Source organism: Scyliorhinus torazame, chromosome 15, assembly GCF_047496885.1.
Source record: "Scyliorhinus torazame isolate Kashiwa2021f chromosome 15, sScyTor2.1, whole genome shotgun sequence".
In the NCBI taxonomy this organism is placed as follows: Eukaryota; Metazoa; Chordata; class Chondrichthyes; order Carcharhiniformes; family Scyliorhinidae; genus Scyliorhinus; species Scyliorhinus torazame.
Window position 1 is genome coordinate 57,394,698 of NC_092721.1, and position 17,440 is coordinate 57,412,137.

At 44.2% G+C, this 17,440-nt stretch overlaps 1 protein-coding gene across 1 annotated transcript in view; it reads right to left on the reverse strand.

Annotated features, from left to right (window-relative positions):
• Positions 1 to 17,440, reverse strand: part of LOC140391391 (T-cell surface protein tactile-like) — a 187,579-nt gene that overhangs the window by 52,114 nt on the left and 118,025 nt on the right. The window contains exon 7 of the mRNA XM_072475939.1: positions 5,891 to 6,067. Within this exon, the coding sequence (XP_072332040.1) occupies positions 5,891 to 6,067 (177 nt within the window). The remainder of the gene's footprint in view (positions 1 to 5,890; positions 6,068 to 17,440) is intronic.

Here is a 17,440-nt window from a genome sequence, read left to right on the forward strand (position 1 = left end):
GAAGATGAACCCCAGAAATGCTCAGGGTATGATAAATCGATGTTTTCGATGTGACTCTCAATACCATTATGCTTACAACACATTATAATAGAGTGTTTGAAGCGACACATGACATGGAAGAGTCAGAAGAGGAAAAAGATAGATGACCAGAAAGAAGGCATTGTCCTATTGACAAGCAGTTTTACGCCGGTAATGAGAGTGTTGGTTGCAGGATCCTTCAACTGTGCTGTATTGGACAGTGGCTGCACATCTACTGTGTGTGGAATTGACTGGTTAAAATGTAAGCTGGACTCCTTGAAAATCGTAACAAGATTAAGGAATTTGAAAGTTCCACAAGTTTCAGGTTTGGGGATGATAATACTCTGAAGTCCCGGAAAAGAGTGGTGATCCCTTGCAATATTGCCGGAGTGAATCATTTCATTAGCACGGATGTTGCATCAAGTGAGATACCTTTGCTTCTGAGCAGACAGTCGATGAAAAAAGCACACATGAAACTGGATATGGAACAGGATAAGGCAACAGTTTTTGGAAAGACAGTGAACTTACAATTTACACAGTCGGGACACTATTGTATTCCATTACTGACAAATAATATTTCAAGTAGAGTTGTTAAGGATGTGTAAATGGTAGTTTAAAATGAGACTTTAGCTGATAAACAGGTTGTTGTATTAAAACTGCATAGGCAATTTGCGCATCCATCTCCTCGGAGGCTGAAAAATGTATTAAAGGATGCAGGGATAAGGGATGAAGACCATACTAAACTGATAGAACAGGTTAGTGACCGCTGTGAAGTTTGTAGGAAGTACAGAAGGACACCAGCACGACCGATAGTAACCCTACCTTTGGCCAGGGATATAAACAACATTGTGGCCATGGACCTGAAGATCTGGGACAAAGCTAATAATATATTTATTTTGCATTTTGTCGAGTTCGCAACCAGATTTAGTCAATCAATGATTGTACGAGGCGGGCGGCGCCTTGTGGGGGGGGTGGGAGAATTGAGAGGACGGCGGGGGCGGGATTCAGGCCGACCCCCGGCGATTCTCCCACCCGGCGGGGGGGGGGGGGGGGGCGCGGAGAATCCCGCCTCCGAATACGGCTGCAGAAAGCCCATTTAGTAATGGTGAGTGTGAAAGAAACCATGCGGTAATAGATGACATGTTCTGAAATTTTTTCACAAATAGTCCAAATTGCAAGCTAAATTCAGCTTTAGCATGGGCGGTACATATAAAGAATTCATTGCAGATGGTTGGGGGATATAGTCCCGATCAATTAGTGTTTGGTAGAAATCCTAAAATTCCAATCATTTTAGATGACCAGACTCCAGCTTGGGAAGGGACTACAATTAGCTCGGCCTTTGCTGAGCATTTAAATGCATTACATTGCAGTAGAAAAGCTTTTTTGGAAGCAGAAGTCTCTGAAAGAATTCGCAGAGCTTTAATACATAATATTAATCTTATACTCCAATGTTCATGGTAAGTATGAAGTCCGATTAATAAGAACATAAGAACTAGGAGCAGGAGTCGGCCATCTGGCCCCTCAAGCCTGCTCAGAGACAATTTTAATGAATGGAAAGGCCCAGGGAAGATCATAGGCATAGATGGCAAAACAATTATTTTGCAACATGGCAATCAAACTGGTAGGGTACATTCATCAAGGATAATTGGTACAGATTTCAAATTTTCAAATTTGGACAGAGCAGACAGACATGACAAGGAACCAGAGTCATCTGGTACGTACGTGTTACAGAAATATGAGGACCAGTTAACTGATATAGACAGGGTTTCTGTAGAGGAACACAACACTTCTGGTGAATTCGAACAGGCCATTTTTCCGAAAGGACAACTGCCAAAAGTTGGTACAAAAGTGACAGACTTGCCTGAAGGGTCTAGTCAATGGAAGGATGCAACTGTTATTAGGAGAGCAGAGACGGCCACTGGATAGTATAAACATTGGTTGAATGTACAGCATTCAGGGGTAGGAGTCAAGACAATGGATTGGGAACACGAAGTTCAAAAATGGAGGGCATATAAACACAGTGCCAGTCCAGATAGTACATTGGATAGTGAACAGGTCCACAGGAAAAGGTCGAGAACTATTGAAAGGACATCCCACAGCAGAAGGGAAAGATCAAGCAGCAGCAGTACAGAACGAGATACCAGGCGAGAAAGGGAACGTAGTTTATCAAGACCACAGAACATGAGTAAGACTGTGAATACTGATAGGAATAGAAGCCCACATGCACGTGAGATTTTGGTGGCTTCCAATAAATTAAATGAAAAAATTATCAAAGGTGCCAAACTGCAAGAACTGCATAGTTGGAGTGAATTTGGTGTATACGCTGAACTACCAGATAGGGTACAAAGAGCTCTATCCCACAGATGGATTTGCACGGAAAAGGTTCTTCCGGATGGAACTTATAAGGCAAAGGCCAGGCTTGTGGCAAGGGGATTTGAAGAAAACTTAGAAGATCAGGAGAGAAGGGTAGATTCACCTACGGCAGGAAAGGTTATTTTAAAGATCTTCTTGGCTCTATTAGCCACAAAGGCATGGGAATGCAAATCTATTGATATAAAAGCTGCTTTTATTGCAGGGGCATTGGCTCCAGAGAGACATTTTTCTCTGTCCTCCTAAAGAGGCAGCTAACACAGAAGGGGTACTCTGGAAGTTGAACAAATGTGTATATGGATTGAGTGATGCGTCTAGAGTCTGGTACTTTTCGTTCAGGTCAGTTTTGTTAAAGTTCTCACTGTCCGTGTGGAGTTTGCACATTCTCCTCGTGTTTACGTGGGTTTCACCCCCACAACCCAAAGATGTGCAGGCTAGGTGGATTGAACACGCTAAATTGCCCCTTAATTGGAAAAAATTAATTGGGTACTCTAAATTTTTTATTTAAAAAAAAAGTTTTATTAAAGTTCGCCTGTTGCCAGTTGAAAGCAGATCCGGCAATGTTTTACAAGCTCTATAAAGGAAATCTTTCTGGCATCTTTATGATGCATGTCGATGATTTTTTGTGGGGTGTGACTAGTGATTTTGAAGCTATTGTAATCTCTGGTTTGAGGAAGGAATTCAGGGTTGGAAGTCAGGCTCCCGATGCATTTAAATATATTGGACTGGAAATTGGACAGACTAAGTTAGGGGCAACTTAACGTCAGCAATCTTATTTGGAAAGCATCGACCCAACAGCAATTAGTCGTGGCTGGGTTTCGCAAAAAGACGCAATGGTTTCAAAGATGGAAAAAGAGCAACTGCAAAGTTTAATTGGGCAACTGAATTGATTAGGTAGACAGACTAGACCGGACGTGAGTTTTGATGTCTTAGAATTGAGTACAAAAATGAATGATCCCAAAGTGGTAGACATAATAGGAGCAAATAAAGCAAATAAAAATGCAGGAGTGTGTTTTGAGGTTCCCGGTTTAGGTGACCATAGGCACTTGAAACTCAGTTTATAGTGATACGTCCTATCCAAATATATGTGATGGAGTTTTAAGCGCAGGAGGTTTTATAATTTTCCTTTTGGGGAACAATGGTAAATGTTGCCCTCTTGTGTGGGAAACAAAGAAAATAAGGAGAGTGGTCAAAAGCACTTTGGCTGCTAAGACGTTAAGCCTTGTGGAGGCGGTGGTTATGGCATTTTATATCTCAGATATCAGAAATTTTGGGATAAGGGGATTAGGATAATATACCTATTGAATGTCACATTGACAATAAATCCCTGTGGGAAAATGTGCACTCTGCAAAAAGTGTCAATGAAAAAATTTTAAGGATAGACATCGCAGGTTTGAAGCAGATGTTGGACAGAGGGGAAATAGCAAAAATTAAATGGGTCGACAGTAGCTATCAATTATCTGACTGTTTTACAAAAAGAAGGGCTAGTTCATCGAAACTTTTGGATATTGCTAATGAAGGGCACCTGTTTCTGTGACTGTTTTTTTATCTTCCCAAAAAAAAGTTTAAAAAAAGAGAAAGGGGGAAATTGTGTGTGCTTTTTTGAGTTTGTTGTAATTTTGTTTTCACCTAATTATTTTTTTTCTCCAAGGAAGGGGATACTGTTAAGTAATGGGTTAAGAGACATTCCAATTAGTTGTGTCATTTATGTTTATTATCCAATAATTGACACTGATATGTAAAGGAGCTTCAGGTGGCCTTGTGTCAGGTGATGTGAAGATAGAGTTTTGTGCGGAGTCTGTTGAAGTGAAATAAAGGTGTTTGTGAAAAGGAGAAGAACCTTTGACTCTTTATACAACAGCAGCTAAACGTCTAACATACTGCACAGTATACATATACGCAGTGGGCTGAATTATTCCTTCCTAATGTGCTGCTGAATTATGTTGGTTGGGTGTTACAAATAATGGGCAGGACCTGGCTACAGGATTATATCCTTGTTCCTGGCACTGGCAATTTTCACTAGCATGTGAAAGAGACCAAGTCATGATCCCACACCCAGCTGCCCTACATTTCCAACTCCAATGCAGGAGTGGGAATTTCAGATTGTCCGTAATGTTCAGGGAGTTGAGCCAACCTTAGAAGGCCACATATTTCACGTCAACTGAAAGGTAAAGTGAACAAAAGAAGGACCATGGTTTGGTATCAGGATCTGTTAAGTTCTAAAGATGTTATCAACTTGACATAACATAATTAAATACTGCATCATAAATTACATATATTTTAATACGATGATTGATCATAGAGCTTTGTTTTGTAAATGATAACTGACGTTTTGTTAAATGTTAAATTGAACAACATTATCGAAGTGAAAAATCTTCAGTTGCATTAGAGTATATTATCCACTTGATAATATGCTATTCTGCATTGTACAGTAGGGAATTATGGATTTGATTGTTTCATGTTTTCCTTGAACTTCAGCTGAACCTACTGTATGAGCGTTTCAGATGGCTGAAAATTTCCGAGCTTTGAGGTTCAGCTAAGCCATCTATTTGGCTATTTCAATGCTGTGACTGAGGGCTAAAGCTAAAGATTTTATTGTACTCAGCTCAGGATTCTTTGCTGATAGTTGTTCAATGAAATTTTATTATGAATGTTTGGCTGAGTTTCAAACCCACTAATGGATACTTTTCAGCAGGAGTTGTTGATAAAACTGTCAAGGGGAATGTGAGCCTGGTCAATTTGACAGATTTATGATCTGTTAAGAGGAAGATGGGTTTAACATGGATTTTCAAGTATTATTTCTTTGTTTTGCCAGATAAGCTGTTAAGAGGATTATGGTTTTTAAGTTGATTTTTTTAATACAGTTTTTGACAGATTGAGGACCTTATCAAAAACTTCCAAATGTTATTATACGGATTCTGAGTTATACTTATAGTAGATACTAGTTTGAGTGAGTTGGGAAGTGCATTATGGATAAGGAGGTAAGAAAGTATGGAGTTATGGGGTAAGAGCGATTATAAAGTAAGAGTGGATATGGGAAGGGCTAGGGAATGAGAGGGGAGGGAGTAAGGGTCAGGGGGGCCTCACACTCATCTCCAGATTTGGCCCAATAACTCAGTGAACAAAGATGGGCCTTATAACCTGGCCATCACAGTCAGGTCTGCCTCTGTTTCCATCTTGGGCCTTCTATGGGATATGGCAGGTTCAACTCAAACTGGTCCCTGACTCTTCTCCATGAAAATAGCGTAACTGGGCACTGCCAGTCAGGAAGCAGGATTACGATCTCGGGAAATCCCGAGATTGCCATATCCCACTTGCAATATGAAAATCAGGCCCAAAGTGTTCAAACAAAAGTGATGTGTAGAAAGAATAAGGGATGCAGGCGTCAATGAACTTGAGAAAACAATTGTTACATTTTAGAGAAACAACAAGGTTTGACATTAAATCGATCCTTCAATGTTAGAATACAGTCTATAGCTATTTCATAGTAATCAGTACTCACAGTTATTGAGGGGTATTTCTTTTGAGCGCATAGCTTTGCTCTTATTTCCAGGCAGTGAGAACACAGCTTCACACCAAACAAACCTCGATTGGTCTGCTTTAATCTCGAGGGACAATCTTTTTCTCACTTCATACAAGCCACTTGAATCCAGGAACACTTCTGATACGGTAACAGAATCTGAGGAACATTTGAACCAAGTTTCAGTACTTTTCACACACTCGACCAAACTAGATATAATGTGTAAGGAAAAGGAACAATTTGCAATTATATAGCACCTGTTACGAAATCCATTCTTTTCCCCCTGTGTGCTCTGTTAGCTGTCTATGGAGATTGTAATATTTGAGGTACAGTATATTCCAAAGCTTGTTACATTTGTTTCTGTCTATTAACAGGGTTGGGACCCTCTTGGAGTGATTTGGTAAGTCATCAGATCAGTCCAAGTGTCAGTGAATAGCAGGACTGATACAGTCAGTATTTTAAGCAGTCAGCCAGAAAGTGTTCCAGGGAGGGACAAAGACAAGGGACAGCAGCGGGTCCAGTTAAGTTAAGAGAAACAGAGGAGCAGAGTCATACAGATTTACAACATGGAAACAGGTCCTTTGCCCCAATTTATCCATGCCATCCAATTTTTATCACAAAACTAATATCCAATTAGAAAAAGAGTGTGGGGAGCAAAAGTGCTCAGGGCTCAGACGAAGCCCTGAAGATCCGAAGAAGCAGCAAAAGGTTGGTGGCTCTGTGTTGTGGGCCGATGGGTCAAAGGTACTCCTTTGGTACAGTGTCGTTCTGCTTGACATAGCCAAAGACCTGAAATTGTGCTTGTAATTTGATGCCCGAGTGTCCTTGAGAGTCCAGTGGAACAACATCTCAGAAAGTGAGACTGAAACCCTATGAGTTGGGGCAGCACAGTAGCATTGTGGATAGCACAATTGCTTCACAGCTCCAGGGTCCTAGGTTTGATTCCGGCTTGGGTCACTGTCTGTGCGGAGTCTGCACATCCTCCCCGTGTGTGCTCCGGTTTCCTCCGGGTGCTCTGGTTTCCTCCCACAGTCCAAAGATGTGCAGGTTAGGTGGATTGGCCATGATAAATTGCCCTTAGTGTCCAAAAATTGCCCTTAGTGTTGGGTGGGGTTACTGGGTTATGGGGATATGGTGGAGGTGTTGATGTTGGGCAGGGTGCTCTTTCCAAGAGCCGGTGCAGACTCGTTGGGCTGAATGGCCTCCTGCTGCACTGTACATTCTATGAAACATTGAAGTTGTCCGAGTTGGAGTTACCTTGGAAGAGGATTAAATTTTTTTTTTCAATTACGGGGCAATTTTAGCATGGCCAATGCACCTACCCTGCACATCTTTGGATTGTGGGGGTGGAGACCCATGCAGACAAGGGGAGAATGTGCAAACTCCACATGGACAGTGACCTGGGGCCAGGATCGAACCTGGGTTCTTGGCGTTGTGACGCAGTAGTGCTATTCAAACAAGATTTTCATGATAACAAAAACACCAACATTGTAGCAAATCCCGACACAATATTATACGCAAACTACACCCACCCAATCACCAGTCCCGCCTTCCCTCACTCCCATAATGAAAGCAAACCCCTAACAAAATCACAGCTCCACAGCTGATGGCAACCAGTTCACTGAAAGGCTGCCGCCTCGAGTAGTACCCTTCCACCATTCCCCTCATTGTATACTTCATCTTCTCGATGTACAAAAGTTCCAGCTGGTCCCCCAGTCAGGCCAAAGCCGTAGGAAGAACCAGGGACCTCCACCCAAGCAGAACACATCTCTGGACTATTAGCGAGGCGAAGGCAAGGTCTTCTTCCCCACGTGCAGCACCGGCATGTCCAAAATTCCAGGTGTACACCCAAAATCCCTGAAATGGTATTGAAAAAGGAGACCCAGAAACTAAGAAGCTTGGGGCACGACCAAAACATGTGCGTCAGATTCACCAGACCCCTAGAGCACTGCTCACACCTATCCTCCACCCCCGAGAAGAACTCACTCATACATGCACCGGTCAGGTGGGCCCTGTGCCCAACATTGAACTGGATCAGGCTTAACTTAGCACAAGAGGCGGTGAAGTTTACCCTGTGGAGAGCCTCACTCCACAACCGCAACCCACCCCCCGCCCCTCAAATATCAAACCCAGCTAACCCTCCCACTTCCCCTTTACTTCTTCCAACAAAACCAGCTCCGTCACCAATATCTGCCCATAAATATCCAAAGTCTTACCCTCTCCTAACTCGACAAAGGACAGGACCCTGCCCCTATGTGTGGGTGACGATACCAAGGGAAATTAAGAAAGCTCCTTGCGTAAAAAAAAAATCACATACCTGAAAGTATCTGAATACGTTCCCTCTCGACAGCTGGAACTTCTCAAACAACGCGTCTAGGCTGGCGAACCTACCTTCAAAAAACATGTCCCTAAAGCTCACCAACCCCTCCCTCTCCCACATCCTGAACGATGAATCAAAACCAGGCGGCACAAACCTATGGTACCTGCAAAATGGAGCCAGCAATGACGTGGAATCCAGATTAAAATGCTGCCTAAACTGATTCCAAATCCTCAAAGTGACTATCACCACCAGACTCAAAGAGGATCTTTCAGGGACAAACAGGAGTGGTGCAGTAACCAGGACCCTCAGACTTGACCCTGTGCATGAAACCTCCTCCATTAGCCCCCTACAGAATCCGGCTCCCTGAACCGCCTTATCAGAATCTGCCGCCAATAGAAACATAACAGATTCGGAAGTGCGAACCCCTCTGACTGCCTGTCTCTTTGCAGAAACATCCTATGAACCCAAGTGGTCTGACCAGCCCAAACAAAAGTCGATATCAATGTATTAACCTTGCAAAGGAAAGACTGGAGACACTGGAACAAAAACAAAAACCTCCCCAGATCAGCTCCCCTCACCTGGGGGTTCACTGGAAAATATTCATTTGTAGCCCAAAAAGGAGCTAAACATCCTGAGCAACATCACTATCTCTCCTACATTGAAGAGTGGGTTCGCAAATCATCCGCACAGAAGGACACTCTTTGCTCCCTCCCCTCATTCTCCTCCTCTATCTGGTGGACGACCTCAAAGCTCGGCTTGGGTCCAACATCAGGTCCACAAAATGCAGAGCATGATCCGAGATCACGATCGCCAAGTACCCTGCTCCCCTCACCCCATGGAGAAGAGACATAAGACCATAAGACATAGGAGCAGAATTAGGCCACCTGGCCCATCGAATCTGCTCCACCATTCAATCATGGCTGATATTTTCTCATCCCCATTCTCCTGCCTTCTCCCCATAACCCCTGATCCCCTTATTAATCAAGAACCTATCTATCTCTGTCTTAAAGACACTCCGTGAATTGGCCTCCGCAGCCTTCTGCGGCAAAGAGTTCCACAGATTCACCACCATCTGGCTGAAGAAATTCCTCCTCATCTCTGTTTTAAAGGATAGTCCCTTTAGTCTGAGATGGTGTCCTCTGGTTCTCGTTTTTCCTACAAATGGAAACATCCTCTCCACGTCCACTCTATCCAGGCCTCGCAGTATCTTGTAAGTTTCAATAAGATCCCCTCTCATCCTTCTAAACTCCAATGAGTACAGACCCAGAGTCCTCAAACGTTCTTCATATGACAAGTTCTTCATTCCAGGGATCATTCTTGTGAACCTCCTCTGGACCCTTTCCAAGGCCAGCACGTCCTTCCTTAGATACGGGTCCCAAAACTGCTCACAATACTCCAAATGGGGTCTGACCAGAGCCTTATACAGCCTCAGAAGTACATCCCTGGTCTTGTATTCTAGACCTCTTGACATGAATGGTAACATTGCATTTGCCTTCTTAACTGCCGACTGAACCTGCACATTAACCTTAAGAGAATCATGAATAAGGACTCCCAAGTCTCTTTGTGCTTCTGCTTTCCGAAGCATTTCCCCATTTAGAAAATAGTCTTTGCCTAAATTCCTCCTTCCAAAGTGCATAACTTTACACTTTTCCACATTGTGTTTCATTTGCCACTTCATTGCCCACTCTCCTAGCTTGTCCAAGTCCTTCTGAAGCCCGCCTGCTTCCTCAATACTACCTGTCCCTCTACAGATCTTTGTATCATCTGCAAACTTAGCAACAGTGCGTTCAGTACCTTCTTCCAGATCATTAATGTATATTGTAAAAGTTGTGGTCCCAGCACAGACCCCTGAGGCACACCACTACTCACTGGCTGCCATCCTGAAAAAGACTCCTTTATCCCCACTCTCTGCTTTCTGCCAGTCAGCCAATCCTCTATCCATGCCAGGATCTTACCCTGAACACCATGAGCTTTTAACTTATTTGGCAGACTCGTATGTGGCACCTTGTCAAAGGCCTTCTGGAAATCTAAATAAATCACGTCCACTGGTTCTCCTTTGTCTAACTTGCTTGTTACCTCCTCAAAGAACTCTCACAGATTTGTCAGACACGACCTCCCTTTGACAAAGCCATGCACTTCCAAGTGCTTCGTGATCTCATCTTTAATAACAGACTCTAAAATCTTACCAATGACCGAAGACAGGCTAACCGGCCTATAATTTCCAGTCTTCTGCCTCCCTCCCTTCTTAAAGAGTGGTATTACATTAGCCACCTTCCAGTCCTCTGGGACCCTTCCTGCCTCCAGTGGTTCCTGAAAGATCATCACTAATGCCTCCACAACTTCCTCAGCTATCTCTTTTAGGATCCTGCGGTGTAGTCCATCCGGTCCAGGTGACTTGCCAACCTTCAGACCTTTCAGTTTCCCCAGAACCTTCTCCTTAGTATTGGTCACTGCACTGCCTCTGCCTCCTGGTTCTCCTGGAGCTCTGGTATCTCACTGGTATCTTCCACTGTGATGACTGATGCAAAGTAACTATTCAGTTTGTCTGCCATTTCTTTGTTTCCTATTATTACTTCTCCAGCCACATTTTGCAGTTGTCCAATGTATATTTTTGCCCCTCTCTTACCTTTTATATATTGAAAAAATCTCTTCCTATCTTCCTTTATATTACTTGCACTCGTACTTCATCTTCTCCCCCCTTACTGCTTTTTTAGTTGTCCTCTGCTCACTTTTAAAGGCTTCCCAATCCTCTGGTTTCCCACTAATTTTCGCCACTTTGTATGCTTTTTCTTTAGCCATTATGCTGTCCTTGACATCCCTCGTCAGCCATGGCTGCCTTGTCCTCCCCTTAGCATGTTTCCTCCTCCTTAGGTTGAATTTCTGTTGTGCCTCCCTAATAACCTCCAAAAACTCCTGCCATTGCTGTTCCACTGTCTTCCCTGCTCGGCTCCTTTTCTAATCAACTCTGGCCAGCTCCTCCCAAATGTCTTTGTAGTTACCCTTATTTAATTGTAATACTGTTACATCTGATTGCAGCTTCTCCCTCTCAAACTGCAGGGTAACCCACCATGAAGAAGTCAATCCGGGAGTAAACCCGATGAACGTGTGGAAAAAAAAAGAAAATTCCTCATCACTTGTACATGCAAATCTCCACAGGTCTGCCAGCTACCCGCCCCCCCCCCCCCCCCGACAATCTGTTCTATGAACACCGATAACTCCTTTGCCACCCCTGATGGACTCAGAGACTCGGGGCATGATCTATCAAACCTAGAATCCAGAACACAATTGAAGTGTTGTTTGCACCCCCCCCATAATTAGCTGATATGAATCAAGATCTGGGATAGAAGCTAGCACCTTATTAATGAATGCTGTGACATATCCCAATTCAGTGCATGCACATTGAATAACACCACCGTCATGCCCGCCAATGACACATTGATTTAAAAAAAATAAAATTTCGAGTAGCCATTTACTTTTTTACAATTAAGGGGCAATTTAGCGAGGCCAATCTACTTGCACAGTTTTAGGTTGCGGGGGTGAAACCCACGCAGACACGGGGAGAACGTGCAAACTCCACAGGGACAGTGACCCAGGGCCGGGATTCAAACCCGGGTCCTCAGCACTGTAGACAACAATGCTAACCACTGTGCCAGCGTGCTGCCCTCAATGGCCCATTGATGACTACACACCTCACCTCCCACCTGGGTCTGCTAATATATGAACCGCAGAAAAAGCCATCCTCTTATTAATCACCAGAGCACCCCCCCTCCTGTGCCCTACAATCAAAACCTACCCCCACTAAATCCAGGATCAGCCACATCCACCCTGTGAGGCAATCCAGCAGTGCCCCAACACGCGGCAGCTCCAGGCCCACACAAGATGCCTGCCACACCCCCATAAAGCCAGCCCAAAAACAAAGGAACCGTCACTGTCGGTTGTCTACCCATCCGCCATCCTCACCTCCCAGCCTCACCCCATCCTGAACACCAAACAAACAACCAACAGAAGAACAAAAGCCAACCCCCTCTTCCCTGTCCCCAATACCAAAAAAAACAGAAACAAAAACCTCATTACCTTAAATAAAAATACCCCAGCGGTAACCAGCGGCAGACATCGCCCCTTCTCCATTCTTGTTAACTAGTGAAACACCAGCTGGATGACCCCACCCCCCACAGGGTAAAAATCAAAGAAACTAAACAGTATATCAGCATTCAATCTCCAGCCCACACCAAACTTAAATATAGAACAATGGAGGAAAATAAACACCCACCAACCGCTCCCCAAACAACTCCAACAGTACAATATATAAACCCCAACTTCGCCCAGAAGAATCACCCACGAACAACCCCATGCCTTTTGCCACAGGTCAAAATTGCCACAAATAATACAGATACAGATGAATCTAACAGTGAACACACAAGCTCCTTAGTCCTTATGCATTTCAGCTCACCCCCAGTCCATGCTTCTTAACAAATTTCACATTGTTCTTGTACAGCATGGCTTTAGTCATAGTCAACATCGCTTGCCTTCTCGCCAGCTCTACCCCAATATCCTGATATATTCTGATGGCATGTCGCTACGATCTGCAGTCTTGATGGTCCTTCACCCACCTCAGGGCTCTCTCCTTGTCCACGTATCAATGAAACCTGATGAGGATTACACATGGTGGCTCCCCAGATCTAGATGGGCCCGGTCCAATTCAGGAGGGGTCGGCAAGATCCCGCACCCCCTCAACCAAGTTTCCAAACATCTTAAACATCAAGTCCATGGACTTGGGCCCTCCAAGCCCTCCGGCAGCCCAATGATTCTTGGGTTTTGCTGTCTGGAATGGTTTCTCCAGATCGTCAACCATGGCTCTCCATAGCTCTTTACACTCTCCTGTCTGCATCATCATCATTGCCACCAGGGAAACATTCCGATCACTATGATTAGAGTGCGACACCTCCACCTTCTGTATCGTCGCACCTTGTACCTCAATCTACTGGTACATCTTTTCCATAGTTGCCAGAAAACCTTCTCCAGGATCTCAACACCGCCTGTCACTGCTTCTTAAATTCGTCTGTCAAGAAGCTAGCCAATGTCTCCGTCTCATCGACCATGGAGGGTCCAGCGATGCAGCAGAAGCCTCTGCCATGTTCCTCCCTACGGAGGCTTGAGGATTCAAAATCCTCATAAATCTTTTTTAATGTGCTGGTTGAGAGACAATAATTGGTGAGGAGCACATTAGAACTCTCCTAATCCTCTACACACAATTACATGGGATCTTACATGTTTATTGAGAAGGCACGTGGGATCTTAGGTTTAACAACTTAACTATTGTTTAGATGGTCTACTAAAATATCAGCCTACCCAATCTTCTTAAGTCTCTGAAGTATTGTGTGCAGTTTTGCTGTCCTTATCTGAGGAAGGATGTTCTTGCTATGGAGGGAGTGCAGCGGAGATTTACCAGGCTGATTCCTGGGATGGCCGGACTGTCGCATGAGGAGAGACTAAGTCGATGAGGATTATATTCATTGGAGTTTAGAAGAGTGAGAGGGGATCTCATAGAAACTTAGAAAATGTTTACAGGATTAGACAAGGTCGATTCAGAAAGAATGTTCCAGATGGTGGGAAGTCTTGAACGAGGGGTCATAGTTGGAGGATGAGGGGTAAAACCTTTCTGACTGAGGTGAGGAGAAATTTCTTCACCCAGAGAGTGGTGAATCTGTGGAATTCACTACCACAGAAAGTAGTTGAGCCCAAAACATTGTGTAATTTCAAGAAGGAATTAGATATAACTCTTGGGGCTAAAGGGATCAAGGGATATTGGAGGGAAGGTGGGATGAGAATATTGAACTTGATGATCAGCCATGATAATAATGATGGTGGAGTAGGCTCAAAGGGCCGAAAGGTCTCCTCCTGCTTCTATTTTCCAAGTTTCTAAGTGTGGTGAATGTATTCACCATAATGCATGCATGATACCATAACCTGTGACCTATGACCTGGAAGTGGTGATATGAACTGCTTCCAGGTACTGTAACCTTGGTATGGCTCCGCCTCTGGCTCCGCCCACACCAGGGCATATATAGGCCGGCCTCTTGTGGGCGGCATTCATCTGTACTACTGACTCTGGTTGGGCAAGTTCATGACTAATAAAGCCTTACGTTCACTCGCTCTCTCTGCCTCTCGGTGAATTGAAGGTATATCACTATGTTACTATGTTTCTATGATCTGAACTCATGAACTTTGGACTCAAACATGAGAATAACACTACAAAGCCAAGGATGAATTCTTGTGCATGTGTCCAATGAAAAATTCAAGAAACATTTATGCCAGAAATCACCCCATCAAGCAGCCATTACAGGCTATTTGTTGGCACAGCAGTTAATACTTCTCGAGAGTAGGTAGACTGTGAGGCCACAGCTGAAATACTGTATGTAATTCTGGTTGCCACGTTATAGGAAGGATGTGATTGCACTGGAGGGGGTGCAGAGGCAATTCACCAGGATGTTGCCTGGGATGGAACATTTAAGTTATGAAGAGAGGTTGGATAGGCTTGGGTTGTTTTCGCCTGAGCAGAGGAGACTGAGGGGCGACCTAATCGAGGTGTACAAGATTAAAAGGGGGCTGGGTAGGGAGCAGCTGTTCTACTTAGTTGAAGGGTCAGTTATGAGGGGACACAAGTTCAAGGTGAGGGGTTTAGGGGGAATTTGAGAAAAAACGTTTTCACCCAGAGGGTGGTGACGGTCTGGAATGCACTGCCTGCGAGGGTGGTAGAGGCGGGTTGCCTCACATCCTTCAAAAAGTATCTGAATGAGCACTTGGCAAGTCAGAGCATTCAAGGCTATGGTCCAGGTACTGGCAAATGGGATTAGGTGGGCAAGTCACGTGCTTTTCATGAGCCTGCGCAGACGCATTGGGCTGAATGGCCTCTTCTGCACTGTATTATTCTATGATTCTGTGATTCTGCATGTGGTTATACATAGATACATAGAACATACAGTGCAGAAGGAGGCCATTCGGCCCATCGAGTCTGCACCGACCCACTTCCACCCCATCCCCATGTCCCAATAATCCCTCCCAACCTTTTTTGGGGGACATTAAGGGCAATTTAGCATGGGCAATCCACCTAATCTGCACATCTTTGGACTGTGGGAGGAAACCGGAGCACCCGGAGGAAACCCACGCAGACATGGGGAGAACGTGCAGATTCTGCACAGACAGTGACCCAGCAGGGAATCAAATCTGGGACCCAGGCGGTGTGAAGCTACGTGTGCTACCGTGCTGCCCTAAATTACACAATATACTGGATTGGATGAGTTTAATGGACCTACTACATGTTGCTTGCCCTATTGTATCTTCGTATATCAATATTTTGCTCACTGGTTTTGAACACGATGAAGCTGAACTTCACTAACGTTAGCAAAATACAATTTCAAAATGGTGAAATAAATCTTGGAACTAGAATGAAATTCTTGGTTAGGCTTTAATGTCCTTTTGAGCATTCTCACTCCCAAAGGGATTAAAGTGGAATTGTGAAACTAACAGCTTTCAGGCCATGTTCAACTTCCAGCTCTGGCATCGCAATCCTATTTGTGGTTTGTTAAAATTTGTTATTTTGCCTAATTTGAATTTGAGCCTCCTGCATAGAGATTTTAGAAGGTGCAGTTTTTACAAATGTTATTGGTGAATTATTTTAAATGGGGATCCCTAGGTCTGTTAGAATCAGTAACCTCAGGTCAGTGGGAATAAATAGGACAAAAGATTTAATCACGGGCTCCACATATATAGATCATGAAGGTCTTGACTTAGATATTCCTCCATTAAGAAACATATAACAAAGAACAATACAGCACGGAAACAGGCTCTTCGGCCCTCCAAACATGGCCAAAACTCTCAGCACTTCCTTCTGCCATATCCCTCTATACCCATCCTATCCATGTATTTGCCAAGGTGCCTTTCGAACGCCGTTAATGTATCTGCTTTCACAACCTCCCTGGCAATGCGTTCCAGGCACTCACCACCCTCTGCGTAAAAAACCTGCTTTGCACATCTCCTCTAAACTTTTTCCCACGGACCTTAAACCTATGCCCCCTGGTGACTGACCTCTCCACGCTGGGAAAGAGTGCCTGCCCATCCACTCTATCCATGCCCCTCATAATATTGTAGACCTCTATCAGGTCACCCCTCAACCTCCGCCTTTCTAATGAAAACAGACCGAATCTATTCAGTCTCTCCACGGAGCTAAGTGCCTCCAGACCAGGCAACATCCTGGTAAACCTCCTCCGCACCCTCTTCAAAGCCTCCACATCCTTCTGGTAGTGTGGCGACCAGAATTATGTGCAATATTCCAAGTGCGGCCTTACCAAGGTTCTAGACAACTGTAGCATGACTTGCCAGTTTTTATACTCAATTCCCTGTCCAATGAAGGCAAGCATTCAGAATGCTTTCTTGATTACCTTATCCACTTGTGTTGCCACTTTCAAAGATCTGTGGATCTGAACGTCCAGATCTCTCTGACTTTCTATATCCTAAGAGTTTTACCATTTACGGTATATTTCCCCTCTATGTTAGACCTACCAAAATGCATTACCTCACATTTGTCCGGATTAACCTCCATTTGCCATTTCTCTGCCGAAGTCTCTAATGTATCTATGTCCTGTTGTATATTCTGACAGTCCTCAACACTGTCTGCCACTCCACCAACCTTGGTGTCATCCGTGAACTTACTAATCAGACCAGCTACATTTTCCTCCAAATCATTTATGTGCACCACAAACAACAGAGGCCCCAGCACAGATCCCTGTGGAACACTACTAGTGACAACGTTCCATTCAGTAAAACACCCTTCTATTGCTACCCTTTGCCTTCTGTGACCGAGCCAGTTATGTATCCGTCTTACCACCTCACCTCTGATCCCGTGTGACTTCACCTTTTTAAAAAGTTAAGTTTTTAAAAGGTATGAAACATGCTTCTGAAGAGCTCATTAAGTTAACTGGACACAGTCAAGAAAAAAGATTTTAAAAATTGAGTGTTTATGGGCATGGAAAGAATGTGTTTAATTAAACATCACAACAATGCAGGAGAGGTGAGTGTTCCCAAGGAGTACAAAGAACAAAGAACAATACAGCACATGATCAGGCCCTTAGACCCTCCAAGCCTGTACCGGCCATGATGCCACCATTGGCCAAAATCCTCAGCACATGCTAGTGCCTTTTCCTTATATACCCATC